This window comes from Antedon bifida, chromosome 3 (assembly GCF_963402885.1).
Source record: "Antedon bifida chromosome 3, ecAntBifi1.1, whole genome shotgun sequence".
Taxonomy (NCBI): domain Eukaryota; kingdom Metazoa; phylum Echinodermata; class Crinoidea; order Comatulida; family Antedonidae; genus Antedon; species Antedon bifida.
The window spans coordinates 33,840,860-33,858,753 of record NC_136228.1 but is presented as its reverse complement, the minus strand read 5'-3'; the positions used below and the strand labels follow the sequence as shown (position 1 = coordinate 33,858,753).

General features: G+C 31.7%; 3 protein-coding genes across 4 annotated transcripts; 2 read left to right on the top strand and 1 right to left on the bottom strand.

Moving 5' to 3' along the window:
- The first annotated feature begins 17 nt into the window (after window positions 1–17).
- LOC144837983 (uncharacterized) lies at window positions 18–3,586 on the top strand. The gene is made up of 6 exons (XM_078693310.1): window positions 18–352; window positions 697–945; window positions 1,089–1,239; window positions 1,638–1,759; window positions 2,115–2,540; window positions 2,787–3,586. The coding sequence occupies exons 1-6, from the start codon at window positions 148–150 to the stop codon at window positions 2,996–2,998; spliced, it is 1,365 nt and encodes a 454-aa protein (XP_078549436.1). The 5' UTR covers window positions 18–147; the 3' UTR covers window positions 2,999–3,586.
- LOC144837998 (ras-related protein Rab-24-like) lies at window positions 3,489–12,324 on the bottom strand. Of its 2 annotated transcripts, none has more exons than XM_078693330.1 (9): window positions 12,182–12,324; window positions 11,518–11,737; window positions 11,242–11,310; window positions 10,785–10,863; window positions 8,268–8,335; window positions 7,752–7,857; window positions 6,949–6,999; window positions 6,490–6,549; window positions 3,489–5,195 (listed from the first exon to the last, which is right to left on the bottom strand). In XM_078693330.1, exons 2-9 carry the CDS (start codon window positions 11,635–11,637, stop codon window positions 5,131–5,133), a joined length of 618 nt encoding a protein of 205 aa, XP_078549456.1. In that variant the 5' UTR covers window positions 11,638–11,737; window positions 12,182–12,324; the 3' UTR covers window positions 3,489–5,130. The 2 variants fall into 2 exon arrangements, with proteins under 2 accessions (XP_078549456.1, XP_078549457.1); XM_078693331.1 differs by having other exon boundaries at window positions 12,268–12,322.
- A 64-nt stretch (window positions 12,325–12,388) lies between these two features.
- On the top strand, window positions 12,389–14,279 carry LOC144837988 (transcription factor IIIB 50 kDa subunit-like). Its single transcript, XM_078693316.1, has 2 exons — window positions 12,389–12,500; window positions 12,981–14,279. The coding sequence occupies exon 2, from the start codon at window positions 12,993–12,995 to the stop codon at window positions 14,118–14,120; it is 1,128 nt and encodes a 375-aa protein (XP_078549442.1). The 5' UTR covers window positions 12,389–12,500; window positions 12,981–12,992; the 3' UTR covers window positions 14,121–14,279.
- Window positions 14,280–17,894: the final 3,615 nt, after the last annotated feature.

The following is a 17,894-nucleotide window of genomic DNA, read 5'->3' as shown; positions in this document are numbered from 1 at the left end:
CAAAGTTGAAAATATGTAAACAAACGTTTGTCTTTTTTTGCTGATCCAAACAAAGTCTTTGCTGTTTTTAATTGATTTGTTGATTTAACTTACATTAAAACTTGTAAAATCATAACATGTTTCTTTTATTATAGTTAGACTTTAGATATGTCGACCTTGTTTGGTTTTGGTTACAATGGTTTCTCGCAAATCAGTGACAACAGTCCTAGTACTAGTAGTAGTAGTACTCAATCATCATCGAAGCAAAGTTTTAGTAGGTTTATTTCTACCCCATCAGAAATTTTCAGGAACCAATTAATCAATGATACTTTCAAGATAGTAATAACATGGTCTTCGATTCACTTGCTCAAAGGTTTGTTCAAAAAGAAATACATAGCATGTGTGGGTTAACTTGTAGTAAGATTTCATAAATCTTTTGATGTGCATAATAATTTGCATATGCACTAAAGCTCTGCCTACACTATCAAACTAGTTTGACAAAAAAAGTGTGATATGCCCAAATATGGTAGTGATATGACATCATCATATCCATATATGGGCATGATAGTGTAGACAGAGCTTTAAACAAGGTTACATTTACATTCAAGGTCACAAATTATTGCAAACTATTTTGTCTTAACAGTATAAATAAGCATTTATTGAGTTATCTTTATTAGATGTTTGTAAATATTTAATTTAATTTATTTACTATTTCAGATCAGCAAGTTATTTGCGCTTCAAAATCATGTTCATGTTGTTTTTCAAAATCAGTTGAAGATTTTAATAAACTGATACTTCTTGATGTTGATTTAAATGGTATTGCTGGTTATGTAATATCCTGTACAGAAGGACTAACTGTGATGAATGGATATGGCTGTCACGAAAAAGTAGATTCTGGCATTAAAGATTCAAGTAGCACATTCAAATCAGTTAGTTTAGGAGATACACATGTCATAGCAACACAAGGTTAGAAACCTCTCAGCTATGTATGCAACGCAGTCAGATATATTCTGCACATCCAGGGTAATGTTCAACTGTTCATCCAGGGACCTCCATCCTGTTTGCAACCATACATGCTTTCATTATTTCATTCCATTTATTTCTTTTAGCTGATGGTACTTTTGGTGAAATAATTTACGCTGACTCTCACTACATCTACCGACCCCTCTCATTGGCTAGAGTCTGTCAGGTGACCTGTGGCAAAGAACATGTCTTAATTCTGACAGAATCAGGAGATGTATATAGCTTTGGAATCGGAAGGTTTGCGATGCATGTTTTGATTTATTTTCATGTTTGATGTAGGTGATCTGTTGTAGTTTTATTTTGCTGGGTCAGACTTCAGATCACTAGCCTACCAGGTTGCACCTGATGACTGGAGGTACTTGTCTACACCAACAAACTTTACATGAAAATTGATGTGCCCATATATGGACATGATGATGTCATATCACTACCATATTTGGGTATATCACTACCATATTTGGGCACATCACACTTTTTTTGTCAAACTAGTTTGATAGTGTAGACAGAGTTTTAGATGTGATAATAATTAGGTTATTACTGTATTTTAAATTTGAACCTGACCTGATCAAGTAAAAGCTTGTACTATTCAAACTTTTTAAATTATACTATATCAATTAATTTTGTTTACCTATCAGTCGAGGACAGTTGGGTCATGGCATACCAAACTCGGAGAAAGAGCCTCGTGTAGTTGAGGCTCTTCAAGGAATTAGATTGTCTGCTGTAAGTTGCGGTGGATGGCACTCTGCTGCCCTCAGTGGTGAGGATTTATAAATGTTCTATAATAATTTTAAAGATTTACAGACACAAGTTTGAAATTTGGTGATCAGAACGGGACATTATCACTCACAAATTGGGTTGCTTTGGAACAAGCATCAAATCAGAGTACTATACAGTAGCTCAGTTTTTTAATTTTTAAAATAATTGTTTAAAGAAATTTAAAAATTGAGTTTATAAGTGATATTAATATTTTTAAATAGTTTGTGTAATGAAATTAAAGTAACTAGAGCAGCCTAGGATTACATGATATTAATTTTATCGTCAAAAACCTATATTTCTAAGTGTCAACATTACTGCAGTGTAGTCAATTTTTCTGTTCTCATTTCCTTTCCTAGCTATTGGTGATATATATATTTGGGGTTGGAATGAATCGGGACAATTAGGATTTCCAATGAAATCAAAACCAACGCTTAGAACACAACATAAGAAACTTAATACTGCAGACAGCAATTACCCAACTTATTGTGATAAAGAGACGCAAGAGAAGAGTTCCGAGAATATAGAAAGTAAAATTAAAGCTGAACAATCAGAGCATGAAATATTAAATCATAATAGAACAGTGTCAAACAATAAACTTGAATCATCTTTGGAAAGTGAGAAGATAAATGAGGATAAAGCATCATGTTCCAGAGTCAAAGATTTAAGTAGCCATGGAGACGTTGGTCTTCAGTTTTCCATGATACCCAGTCTGTTAGATTTCCCTGATGACATCACTGTGTCAAAGGTCAGCTGTGGATCAAGACATTCAGCTGCCGTTCTTGGTAAGTTTCATTTTTCTATTAATGTTTATTGCAAATAGCTTGATTTTGCGAGGAATGTCATTGCACAATGCACAGTGGGAAGTAAATCACATACGTACGCATTTGCTCGCAAACCCTTCCCATTATGCATCATGCACGCTATGTGGGATAAACCTTATTGCCACATTCATTTATTGCAATTTTAATTTTATTTGGTGGAATTTAAGTTAGTTTCAGACATCTATTAAGAATAATTTGTTTTTGTAGAAAATGGTGATTTATACACGTGGGGCTGGGGGAAGTATGGCCAGCTTGGACACGGTGATACAAACACTGTAGACCAACCAACACAAGTGAAAATGCTGCAAAAAAAGCGAGTAACAGATGTTGTATGTGGTGCATGGAACACGGTCATTGTATGTGAAACCCCTACCTTGGCACACAGCCAAACAATCCTGAAATCACTAGAAAAAACATAACACAATTTCAAAGGAAATTTTAGCCTCCCGATATTTTGAGTCATCTCCCGCTCTCCTGCTAAAATGAAATTTCTCCCAATTATTTTGGATAAACCAAAATTTCTGCTGATATGTATAAATCTATAATTTATACTACTCTAGGTATTGATAAAAATAAGACTAACTTAACTCCAACATTAATGTAATCTAAGTTTGAATAAAAAAATCAGAAAATTGAATTGGTGTATGTTCTTTAATTTTTAGCACACAAGATAAAAAAATAATTATCGATTACACTTACAGTTAAACTATTATAGATTAGACTATATTATATTATCTTTTCAAGCAATAAAATCATTCCATCAAATTGATGCACATTTGACCATTTATTTAGGGATAACAAATATTCAACATACCAAAAGAGCAGGTTTTCATTATATATTTTTATTTTATATATTCTTGTGGTTCACTCTTCTTAAGTCCTCAACCCCCCCCCCCCCCCCCAGGTTCTCATGACCATAGGTTCTTATAGCATACAACTATAGCTATCAGAAGAAATTTAAGGAAAACAATTGATGTTGAAAAAATAATGTAATTTTAATAATATAATTAAAATACAATACTAAACAAATAATAAAAAATGTTGCAATAAAATTGTCCAAAACAGAACGTTATAATAAAAACTGTTATCTAGGTTACATAAATGGTCTACTTGACTTTTAATAAGGATTTTACGATCATATTTTGTTTTACGAACCCTGATTTATATAATTGACTCAATTTTACGAAACCTAAAACCTAGCTGATAAAATATCAAGTCTCACATCAACTGAAGTCATTATATTGAACGATACTAAAGATTGCTATTAGATGTTCATTATAATAATCTGGTTTAGTTTGGATACAAGATGGACAAAATAATTCTGCAACATATACATTTGTCAGCAATTCTATAAGAACCAATACCACAGTGGGTATAGTCATTTGAAGCAGTACTGTACAGTATAACAGTATTAAATTTGGCACAAACATGTAACTATGATAATAACATGGGTCCCTCTATTATACTAGTTCATATATATATATGTAATGGATTGACAAATATTATAAATCTGCACATCAGCGTTCTGCAAAGTTTAGATTTTGTGGCCTAAAATTAGGTTAACCAGGACCAAGCCGTGGTTCAACCACCCAGCTAGACTAACTATAAATCTGAGGTATGAACATTTTAGGTCTCCGGAAATAGCATTTTAATTTTGTTTTTGAAGGTTAAAAATTGCGCCGATGATCCACCGAAACAAATTCAGCGCAGTTGCCCTTTATAACACAGATGAGTCGCATCACAATTCACAGGATTTTACATTTGGGTTTAGTATGTTTACAATCATTTTCAGCAAGATCAAATCATAACATACCACTTAACATCAAACACCATTCATCTCGACATTTTATTGTTTGATGATTTTTTCTCAAGCCACTCTGTGGTTCTTCAAAGATGTTTGTGTCCAAAATTTGGTTCAAAAGTAATTCAAGCCTATTGTATTTCAGGATGTTTAAATTCGCAAGTGATAGGATGGATGAAAACATTCATTATACTATCATCGTGATTCTGTAATTCATTTTTTTCGTTACTTTTTAAGCAGTTCAAAATTGATTGCACAAGGAATTTATTACATCATAAATGTTTCATTAAATACATTATAATATTAATAATGAAGAATATCATTGTTATTGTAGAAGCAAGGCATGAGAATACAATATCATACATTTGACTGACAGACACCACAAAAATTGATCATACATTGCAACATACACTTCAAGTCCTCTTCATTAATTTAGCCAGGCGCCAGCGCTCTACTACAAATCATATACAGCCTAGGCCTAGCTTTATAATATATTTTTTTATATAAATCCAGTGATTGAACTGTCACACTTATATCAGTGCTCTGATTGGTTGAATCTTTATTCAACAGACATGCTCATATATTTCTAAAAAAAGTTGAGCTGTACTCTTTTCTTTACAATTAATGTGTGGTCAGTGTGAAGTGGACATACACTGGACATCACAGTTTTGATGTGTCTGTCAGCCAAGAGTATACCTGTCATTGGCTTACATGTTTTAAATCAAATGAATCAATATGTTTATTAGTTAACTAGCTGCAACACCCTCTAGATCTTGTTTTATCTTCTTGTAAATCAAGGCTTTTTGGTGAAACATCTGAAAAAGTATTACATATAATAATGTTCATTTATGGAGATTATATTTTAAATCATTTTCCATATAAGGTGACCTGTATTCTTCATAATTCAGTGAATAAATAAAACATATTGGTATTATTAAAAGCATTAAATTGTATATTTTTGAAAGCACTCTGGGAACATCAATTACAATATATATATCTTAGAAATAAATTATCAACATCTTTTAAAAAATAAAACATTTTTTATAATATGTTTTGATAATGCGTGCGTTAGAAACTGACACTTTGTAATAAAACATTGCATTCTGGGAACCCCAAGGGGCAGTCACACATCCCAGGAGTCAACAGTCAATCCCATAAGTCTTCAAATTACTAAATGGAAAGCTTGTTATTGTAAATGAATCCATTTTGATTTACTGCACTGCCTACTCTATAACACTTTAAACAGATTTGATTTTTTTTTTTTTTAATGTTGACGCGATGTTACAAGTTCAGAATACAAATCGTTATCTTCTTAGTTGTAATTTAAATGCTAAAAAATCAGTAAATAACTTGTTTCTTCTATGGAAAAATAAATGTATATAAATTACTTTTACTAAATTACTAAAATTAATTTTCTCGGCATCAGAAATAGCACAATGTCTTAAAATAATCAAACTTACAAATAAACAAAAATTAAAAAATAAACAAACTTATAATTATCAATTACTGTTTGAATGTTATTTATTGTGTGCTTTGAGGAATAGGAAATGTCTTTTTATTTAATTTATGTTTTGTTTTATTGTTTTATGTTTTTATGCAAAAGGGTCCTGCGAAAAAAGAATTGTAAAGTTCTTTATGCAGGGTCCCTGCCATCAATTATATACTGAAATTGTAATTATAAACGATGACTAAATAAATGTGAATTGAGCATAGAGATATTATAGTCTATTGCAGTGTTTGGACAATGCAAGTTCAAAATTACTGAAGGACTGTATTAAAGTAGAACACATATTAAGGGGACACAAAGTCAAGTACTGTAAAGTCCCTTTTGATAAAGGTTGGCCCTTGTGATAAATTATATTAATAATAATATCCTGGATTTATATGCTCACCTAATGTTGTGAAACCTCTAAGCACTGAACATTATTACCCCAGTCATTTTTTTTGGATCAAACACGTATGGAAACACACATTATGTTACACACCCTTCTACACCCTGCGCCACACACCCTTGTGTTAAATTATATTGCCTTTGTCCATTTTCCGGTAAAGTATTTCCATAATAGGAGTGGCCCAAATGAGGGTACAGTATCACTATACATGTCTTACCTTCTTCATTATTCCTTGGGTCTTCAACATAATCTTTTGCTATTGAGGTAAACAATTCTTCTGCAATATAAAAATATATAAAATGAAACAAATACAAAAGAAATGCTCTGTTTCAATTTTGCCTGGTTGTCCACAAAAATAAAATAAAATAATTATGTATTTTGAATCATCCAGGGTTAAATCTGGTTATGAACCTGGTCAAGTTTCAACATTATATATTTTTTTAAAGATATTTTTCTACTAATTAATTGACTATGTACCGTAACTTAACTATTGTATTAATCTTCATTTTGCTCATTTTGTTTAATTCTGTATATTTTGTATAATGTATTTAACTACTCAGTTCGCAATTCAGTTTATACTGCCATGAATTGTTTTATGTATATACTTGTTGATGAATAAAAGATACCGAAATATAAGTACAAATTTTAAATAGAAAAATATGAAAATGAAACTTACTAATATTGTGTCCTGTTTTACTTGAGGTTTCAAACACCTTTGCTTTTATAGCTATTATTGTAAGATAAAATTAATATATTAAAAAAAAAAGAACATATTACTACTTTGTAACCACATGAAATTGTTTTAACATGTCTCCTCTCTTATTGATTTAATATCATTCTCATATGTGATACACCACCATAGTTAATGCTAAAAGTAAAGCCCCTCATGAAAAACAAGTTCATACCCTGGAAGTGAATCTACCAAATGTTCATATTAAGCCTTAATAGGAAATTATGGTTAGAAAATGTGGTAATGTTGGTAAAAATCAACTTTCCAATGGGTAATCAGTTGCGAATCCAGAATCAAAGGGTGATGGCCTGGGCCTAGAAATTCTGAATGTTCTAATCTATCTTTTCAACTGTATTTTCAGAAATTTAGAGGGCTTGTTTGATCTGCTGATGATAATGATGTCAGTACAACAAAGATGGTTATGAAAAAGATGATACTAAATGAAGACAATGATTTTAACAATTTATAACAAAGATGTATTGTCCCCCTTAACAAATAATTTGTCATTTTTTTTGTTGAATATGCCATTTTAATGTTGCATAATAGTTATTAATTGTGAAAAAATTGGATAAAAAAATATATTTACCTGAAAAATTTTGTCTTTTTATATGTGAAAACATTAATTTTTAAATTTTAAATAACTAAATTAAATTTGCAAAATGGACTATTTAAAGTCTGATTATTAATCTTCATTTTTCATGTTTTTGGGGGACAATACATCTTTATAAGAACAAACAAAATTGACTTACAATCTCCGTAGTCTGTGGTCTCATGATAATCCACCTTTCTGTTTTTTTTATTCTCTTCAGTGTCAACTAAATCTACTTTGGTGGCGCATAGATATATTCTACAATTCTGAAATATTCAAAAAGTAAAGGAATTTGAGTTTATTTTCAAGGATTCATCATAATTTAATTTTACCAATATAAATTCAATTTCCTTTTGTAAAATCCATTTATAAAACATAATTTTAAATAAAAATTGTTTAGGAACAAACTTCTCAAAATAGATAGTCATAGTGAAAATATGCTATATACTTATTAAATACTCACTGATTCTTTTATAGGTATTACTACTAATAAATGAAAATAAATTAATGAGTATTTAATACTATTACTAATACCTCAGAAAATAAATGAGTGTGTATTTATAAATACTAATAAAACTAATACTGATATAAATTACAGTATAACAAAATTATTATTTTAAAACTTACAACTCTCAAATTCAGTTAATTTAAATTTATGTGATTTTAAAATTCATACCTCTTCGTTCTTCAGAAGTTCATCAACCCAAAATTTCACCCTTTCAAAACTGGCGTTCTCGGTCAAATCTGAAAATTTAGAATTATAGATGTCACATCAGATGTCGCAATATAAAAACACATTAATCTTTCAAAATCAAAAATTGTTTAGTTTGCACGTCGTATATAAATAAAAAATTGACAAGTAACTGACATAAATGTACAGCAGAGATTGATATGTACGTAATAATGTAAATACCACATTAACCATTAATGTAATTAAATAGTGATTTATATAATGTTTTAATTCATAGCTGATGTTGTAATTCAATGTATTAAAATAATCACATTTAAAACATTATTTATGTTATGTATTTGAAGCTATAAATATGTTAACAAAGGCATTTTACATTACTTTAACACATTCATTTCCTTATATTTGATTCTTTACAACGAAAAAGAAACCTGTAAATTTTAGCGTAGATTTGTACCGACCAACGTGGAGATAAATGCTGATTGGCACAGAATACAAATCTGTATACTTTACATGCATGTCTTAACATTTCTTAAGCTCTGTCTACACTATCAAAATAGTTTGACAAAAAAAAGTGTGATGTGCCTAAATATGGTAGTGATATGCCAAAATATGGTATTGATATGACATCATCATGTCCATATATGGGCACATCACATTTTGTTGTCACATATTTTAATAGTGTACTTATTTGAGGTATGTCTACATCTACGTTTATTTTATTCCATTGGTTTTTTATAATTAGTAGAATTGATTCTACATTTTCCAACTAAAAGTAAAACAGTCACAGTTTTGCTTTCACTAAATCAAACACCATCAGTAAAATACTGAAACTGTTCTTTTATCTGATCTCCATATTTGACACTTAGGTCCTTGTAAAATGTAAATTGATTCACAAATAATGAATAATTTATATTGATATAGGTTGGTCACTTTAGGGGTCTCTGTAGGGGTCACTAACTGTTATAATGTAGGTCAGTGATTATATTTATTTTCAATTATTGGACGCCTAAATAGATGATAAAAAAGTATACAGTAAATATACAGATAAAAAGAAAAGTGAAAGGCTTAGATGACTTAATGATATACCACAATCCTGTGAAATGAGGGGCTATAAGGTTTTAACACTATGACCTACCCCTATTCAGGGACATTCCTATTAATGGGACACTAGGGGGTCATGGACGAGTTCTACTGTACTCATTAACTTCACTAATATATAATAACCCCTTTTCTATCAGTGGTTTTTTTTTTTTTTTAATTTAAATAAATTAAAACTAAAACATAATTCTAATCCATTGTGGACAAAACAACAATCAGTTTTGTGAAAATTGACATTTTAAGGTTGATATTACACATTTTGGAGGGTTATCAATTTGCTAATCTGATGCATTATATGAGAGTATGTTTCCATACGTGTATGATCCAAAAATTACTGAGGTAATAATGTGCAGTGCATTGAGAGCTTGCTTATATCCACTATATAAGAATGAACTATTATTATTATTATTTGATTTATTTATTATAAAATAAATGGAAGGAAATTCAGTAGACTCTGGCTAGTTCATAAATATTTAATGAAACTATTGTATTGTATTATGTGAAGGTAGCCAAGCTGGTGAAATACTACAGTACCTTACAGAATACATCCACTGTATCTATTGCACAGATATGACATATCATAAAGCCTTACATAAATAGTAACAGTCAAGTACTATCTTGTTTATATTTATACAGTCGTCATTTCATGGTAAGATTACAAAAGCCTTTGACTTGCCATTTTATTTATAGCTATTATTTTATAATGGTCCTTAAAATCATCATACTGCACTGAGTAAAAGATACCACACTTATTTAACATATCTTGTGTATACTCAAATAAGCCTAAATACACTTAAACAGTATACTCAAATAGATCTAACACTAACAATTAAATAACACTCAATCAAATACTGTAGATCTCACAGTACAGTGAACTCAAATAAATCTCACAGTACACTATCTCACAATACATTCAAGTAGATCTCCCACTACACTAAAGCAGATCACACACTACAGTACACTCAAATAGACCTCACTACACTCAAGCAGACCTCAAGAGTAAATTCAAGTAGATGTCACTACATTCAACAGACCTCAGGGTATACTCAATTAGACCTCATACTCCTACACTCACATAGATCTCACAGTATACTCAAGGGTAATCTCTTCTTCCTCGGTCTATTATAAAAAACATGCTATTGATAGACCTAGAACCTAGGGTTCCAGTGTCATAGAGTAAACCCTTTACCACTCGACCAAACATTTCGGTTGGGATAGTCACGTCAATTGACTATGATGGCATGGTTGTTCAGTCTAGTGTGACCGTGTATTCAAATGAGGCAAATGTGACCGAGGAAGAATAACTTACCATACTCAAGTACATACTCCTACACTCACATAGATCTCACAGTATACTCAAGTACAGTAGACCTCATACAACAGTCTCTTCAATATTAGACTTACCATAACATAAAATTGCTGCTTTCGCACCTCTGTAGTAGATTCTGCTCATTGCCTCATACCTTTCAGAGCCAGCTGTATCCTGTTAATGAACAAATTCAACATGATTCATTCTGTACATATTAATAGACTAAGAGTAAGTTTTAACTATTTAATTTATTATTTTCAAAATAACTTTTATTTATACACATTTGAAAACGTTGGTGCTTACAGAATTGAAACAGGAAACAAATATTATTTTGTTGTGAACGCTGAGGGTTTGAAAATTCTACACAAGTTTTTATGAACTGTTGGTACCACCAAGCAGCAATTCTAAAATGTTATCATTGTTACTTTTATGTGACCATATATGGACATGATGATGTCATATCACTACCATATTTGAGCATATCACTACCATATAAGGGCACATCATACTTTTTTGGTCAAACTAGTTTGATAGTCTAGACAGACATCTTACCCAGATTCCCATGGTAACTGTACGGTCTCCAATATCCACTTTTTTAGCTCCAAATGCAGCCCCAATTGTCTAAAAGTAATCAGAAAGGTTAATTAATAATTACTAATGAAAACAATACAATTGTCGCTGTTTTTCAACACATTAATAATTAACAAGCAAGATAAATAATTTTGTTTTTGATTTTTTATTTGATTTTACGTTGTTCAATGGCTTTACTACCATATTTGGGTACATCACACTTGTTTTGTCAAACTAGTTTGATAGAGCTTAACTTACATTTTGATAAGGTACATCACCATGAAAACGATCATGCAAGTATCTTTCTACTAAACTAGTTTTTCCTCCATACTCTTTGCCTAAAAGAACGACCTTGAGGTCTACGCGACTTCCACTCATACTTTTTCTTTGTAAACTTCAGAATATAAATTTGTTTGTATAATATTAATACTGTGTACTTTGGCCAACTTCCAGGTGAACCAGTCAGGAATTCATATTTCTGAAATAATAAAAATTATTAAGTTATTTAGTGCAGTTATTAGGCTAGGGCTAGAGGAATTACAAGACATAACTGTTTAAAAAGAATCCCAAATGTGAGAACATTTTTAACGGACTAGGCTAAATCAGTCAGGATTAAATAGAAATAGCCTAGACTAATACTAGTACGGGATTCAGTAGCCTAGCCCTACTAGTGATATTACTATTTTAGATAGATTTAGGCTAAAGTATTGGTACTACTTGCTTGTACCGTGTATGTAGGGGGAGGAGGAATAGTGTTTGGGGAAAACTAGAGAGAGGGCGCGGTTCAAAACAAGGGGATGGTGTCTTTAACCCAGGGAGGAGTGCACACTAAAATACAGTAAGTGAAGTAGGCCTACTACTAGGGCTAGGCCTAGCTAGGCTACTATTTAGCTAGCCTAGTAGACCTAGTTAAGATACTTACGGCCTAATTCTATCTACTATTACGTTGTGTAGTTTAAGATACGATGACCAGACAGCATGTGACAATCAATGATTATTGTAGCCTACGTTTATTTATGACTCAAAAATGACAGAAGCCAAAACCGTCCTTGTTTTTTTTTTCCAGCCAGAGGAAAAAGTTGAAAGGTTATGACACACTCATGACGTCGATGATGACGTAATCGACGATGATTCGACGTGCGAGCGGCAACATTTAGATGGTCGATGGCGTGGGAAAATCCCAATTTTTACCTTAATATTGTTCCTAAATGGTGGTACGTAGCCTAGGCTAGACCTATAATGTAAGTAATAAAATCCTAGGATTCTATTTTTGTTGTAAATAATTAGATTGTTTTGAGTAGTAGGCTTATTACAGTATAATATTAAGTCTAGTCTAGGCCTATCCTATCATTCTGATTGAGATTCGAGAACGTTGACCAAACGTTGTCGGACTGTCATGGTTGGGTGGAATTTATAGTCTGTAGATCGGCAGAACGGCCTAGCTCTATCTACTGAAGCAATAGGTGAAACATGAAATCCCATCTTTTGTTGTGTTGATTAAGAAAACATTTGTTTATCAAACTATCTATGCCCTCCTACTAGGCCTACGTCTCCTTTACATATATAAATATTAATTTATTGAAGTAATTATAAAATATTAATTTATATCAATTCAAAACTTTATTAATAAATATTAAAATATTTGTCTAAAAATATTACTTACTAACTAGTAAGGTTTTGATATAATGATTTATGCGGTATACAATGATTTTTATCTATAGATAAAAAGAAAAATGTCTAAGGTTACAATTTGTCCAGAGTGCAACTCTGCTGATGTTGAAAATGAAAACATTAATGGACATACAACTTTGATTTGCCTTAGCTGCGGAACAATAATCGATGATAACGACATCAATGAAGAAAATCATGATGCTGCCCCCATCTTTCACAGCAGTGCGAACTTAAAAGCATTGGCACGCAATCGTAGAGTTACATGTCTAGATCAAAATGTTTCAAAAACGAAAATAATGTGGGGAGAAATGGTAAAAACATTCTGTAAACAGTTTAAATTTAGTGTGGAGATGGAGAAGCAGGCCGTAGATTACAGCTATAAAGCGTTTGAAATGAAAGAGTTTTACAAAAGACACAGCGAACAAAAACGTGCGCTTAGTGCATCCTGCGTTTATCTAACTTGCCGAATGCACAACTGGCCGGTGACGATAAACTACGTTATTGACTTGTGTAGTGTGCAGCGTGAATATTTCGGAACTGTCTTCAAACAGTTAGTGAATTGTTTAGGTATTAATTTGGAGTTTATGAAATTGGAAGAAATTATTCCAACTTATCTTAAAGAAAGTGGACTTGAACAGTTGAATTTAGAAAAGAGTGTTCTAAACATTTGCTGTTTATCAAATGAAGCGTGGTTAGTTTCTGGAAGGCAGCCTATCCACTTAATCATAGCTGCGGCATATGTTGCATGGAGAGCAGTACCTGAAAACTTCAACAAAAAAATTACAGATTTTTCAAATCGTCTGACAGGAAAGACAAAAACTTGGAGGACAAGAGTTAGAGAAATTGAAAATGTTTTGTTTAAACTTGCGTGCGCAATTCCATGGAAAACATCAAACACTGTTAACCGTAACCGAATTGGCTTGTACGTGGATGATATCATGAAATACAAGCTATCACTGTTTTCACACTTTCAAATAAATGATGACAATGATGAAGATGAGGTAGTTCCAGGGAAGATGGAAGAAGATCCAAAAACCGTTTCAGAATCACAAGAATTGACGGATGAAGATCTACCAGAGGACCAGCTGCATATGTACTTAAAATCTGAACAAGAAGTCGCTACGCAGAAGATTTATTTTGATGACTATTTAGAATCATTACCTCCTAGAAAAAAGGTCAAATTTCACTAAAATTTCTTGGTTTATCGCACCAAATCATCCTATACTATGTTTTAATCTAATGATATTACTTATGTTTGTTTTCAAAATAAACTAAGCAATTATTTTTTTTCACATAAGAGAATATTTTCGCATATTTATTTAAAATAAAAAATATAACATTTTAAAAAAGTCCACTTTTTAAGATAAAAAGAACCGGTTTGATAAACAAAACTTAACTGCTTAACTAGCTTAACCAGTTCACTGCTTAACTAGCTTAACCAGTTAACTGCTTAACTAGCTTAACCAGTTAACTGCTAAACTATGCATAATAAAAACATTGAGAAATTTCAGTCGAAAAAAGAAACATTAACTGGTGTTGTTATACTGTATAAGCATAGAAAATAACATCAGTATTATTTAATTTTTTTATTGAAATTTGTCATATAAATGATAATACAACAGCAATGAAAACAGCAAGTATATCCTATGTAAATCAATTTGATATGGCTCTGTTAAATGTGATTACATAGCGCCCTCTACCAAGCATCACTTGATCAAGATTTAAAAGTTTTTACTTCTTTAAATTGATCACTCGCAATGCTATCATTAATCCATCTTATATTATCCTTGTTTAGTCAGATATATGTAATAAAACAGTAGCTGACAATAAGTTCTTTTTTTATGACAAACTTTTATTCCGTTTTTAAATCCAAGTCGGTCGTGTATTACTTTTGTATTTAATATATTTATTCTTCTTGTCTTTGCTGACAATCGTCCAAAAGCTCGTTAGTTTTGGTAGAATTTGATTTATTAATTCATTTAAAATGACAAAAAAAACCGATATTTTAAGACGTATTATCTACTGAAGATCACTGTAGATATGTTGTTAAAATCACTAGTGACTCATTTTGTCATGTATAGTAGAACATGCATCAATGCTGAGCTACTTTAGTTTCCAGAATTAGTACTGCGTGACGCGTCCTATCACATGATTTTGTTACGCCCACCAAATAATGAGTCACATGGGTATGTCGGATTATGATTACTTGAAATAATTTAGTTTGAGAATTAGATTTTTTTAAAATGTTTTTAAAGCGGAAAGTTACTTTAAAATAGTTCTTAAAATAGTTCTTAAAATAGGTATAATATTACACTAAAATAGTGAGTTATAGAATTTAGAAAGATACAGCTTTAAAGCTCTGTCTACACTATCAAACGTATTAGGTTTTTAAAGGGTCTCGACTTTGCTTATTTTCAGTTCCCTTTTCCATAAGTTCTTGATGACATAGTTTTATGGAATAAATTTATTTTGATTGATTGATCAATTTGACAAAAAAGTGTGATGTATCCACATATGGTAGGGATATGACATCATCATGTCCATATATGGGCACATCACATTTTGTTGTCACATAAAGTTTGATAGTGTAGACAGAGCTTTTAAGTGTAATATTACGTTAAAAAAAGTTAGGCCTACCATATGTTATGATAATAGTTAAATATTAAAATATTGTTTTCTATAGCAATATTAATATTTGGTGTTTAAAAAGATGTTTTCATATAATAATGTTTTGTTTAAAAATAAAATAAACACTTAAACCTAATAGTAATTGTCATTTTACTTAATGCAGTTAGAACTCCTACTCCCCTAAGAGGGGGACACCTCAGTGACCCAGCAAAGTGCCCCAAAGGAGTGGTTTTGTACTATCAAACTACGAGTTAATGTTGCTTGTAGAATCGGAACAGTTTTGATGTTGATTAGGCCGCCGACTGCTGCCACGTGTATATCATATTAGTTAATTATATCATCGAATGCTTTACACATGTACACGTGAGTGCTGACAATTGACCCATTTATTCCAACGAATGACAACTTTATTATCAAAAACTATAATTGTAAAATAATTCGCTTGCATCGCCTCCTCGTCGAAGAATCCGATTTAAACAATCACTTTTACAAAAGGAACATTAATAAAGCAGGTTGCTTTCTGAAATGAGTACAAAATGTCGATTAACCAATGGATGATAAGAACGCAGTGACGCATGGCGCGTAATTACAGTTTCAGCCAATCAACGGCTGATCTCGATGCATTATCTTACCAGTGGGAGCGATTAATTCATCTACAAGAAACTTCTGGTAAATATGATGTTTTGGGGCCAGTTTACCATTTGTTCGACTGTTTGTTACTATGTCACATGGTTCGTTTGGCTAGCCAATAACATTCTCCCAATGGAGCGTAATTGTCATGGTAACACACTGTGGCTGTTAATCATGTTATTACGGACACCTAACACAATCTATGATCAATTATATTTTGTTTCTTTTTGTCGTTTCTTTAGACCCATTATGTTTTTTTTTATTATAGACGGCATCATTAAAATGAAATTTACAAGCTATAAGAAGATGATCATGTATGTTGGCCATAAATTACTCAGCGAACGAATCTTTTAAGTAGTTCAGTGTCTTAGATACCATTAAACTTTGATGGAGACTGTAAGTGGACCGCTAAATAATAAAATGGATGCCAACTATCTCTCATAACTTCTCTATTGATTATCGTAAATGTATATTGATTCAAAGAGAGACCACACTTAAATGTGATCACAAACTATATAACTATAATATGATTAATTGGAATACTGTACAGTTACAAAGAATAATATCAATTTTATAGTAAAGTCTTTTGGTTGAGATTGTCTAAACACTATTTCGTTATATGCTACAATTCAACCGCCTTCTGGGGGATAAAACCTGTTTTCCATTTAGTGAATATATTCGCGCGCAAATCGAACTTTTTTTAATTCTGATTGGTTGCGAATTTTTTCACGTCACAAGGAGTACATTTAAATTTTAGATAATATGCATGCGAAATTTAGTTAATTTCGCGCATAGCTTGACCCGCGGTAGAATCTGTACCTATCCTGAGCGAAAGCCGCCCGTCCGCTCCGTGTTGTGTGTGGTCATAATGAATAACATAGATTCTATATTTGTTGTTACCGTTACCTCTCGGTGTAAATTGGCCTTTAAGGTGGACTGGCATGGTGTGAATCAAAGAGAAATCTGGCTTACTAAGTTCACATTGAGAAAAAGTAGATATATTAATACAAAAAGTACATTTTGTATTTTCAGATAATAAGTTCAGAGATGGCTAAAATTGTGCCTTAAAAGTTAAACCAACATTGTGTCGAACCAGAGGATAACAGTCCATGATATACCCTGTCTTGTTCTTGGTCAAATACATGCCGTTAGCCATTACTGCCAAGATAAAAGTTAGTACAAATCTTAGTTTTTGTTTTTTGAAAATTGTTCTATGACGCGCCCACTGTGTATCCATTCGTCTTGTCACACAACCTATTGTGTCGAACCAGAGGATAGCAGCCGGCTCAAGTCCATCATGGTAATACCCTGTCTTGCTCTTGGTCAAATACATGCCGTTTACTGCCAAGATAAAAGTTAGTACAGTAAAATCTTAGTTTACGTTTTTTGAAAATTGTTCTGCCTATGGCGCGCCCACTGTGCATCCCTTCGTCTTGTCGCAAACCTATTTATTTCGTTGTGATATTCATATCTCAAGAACATTTGATTTATTGGTGATAATGCTGATTCAATATCTAGCATTGCGTTCAAAATGATTCCTTGAAATATTTATAATATTGTCGTTAAATGAGTTGAAATCCATTCTGTAATTTTATTGAGCAATCATTGTAAAACATCGTCTTGTATATCTATGCCAAATCGTTACCTGAGAAAGATAAAAGGTGTTTTTTGAATATTATGTTTTCAGAATATTATATTTCTTAGTG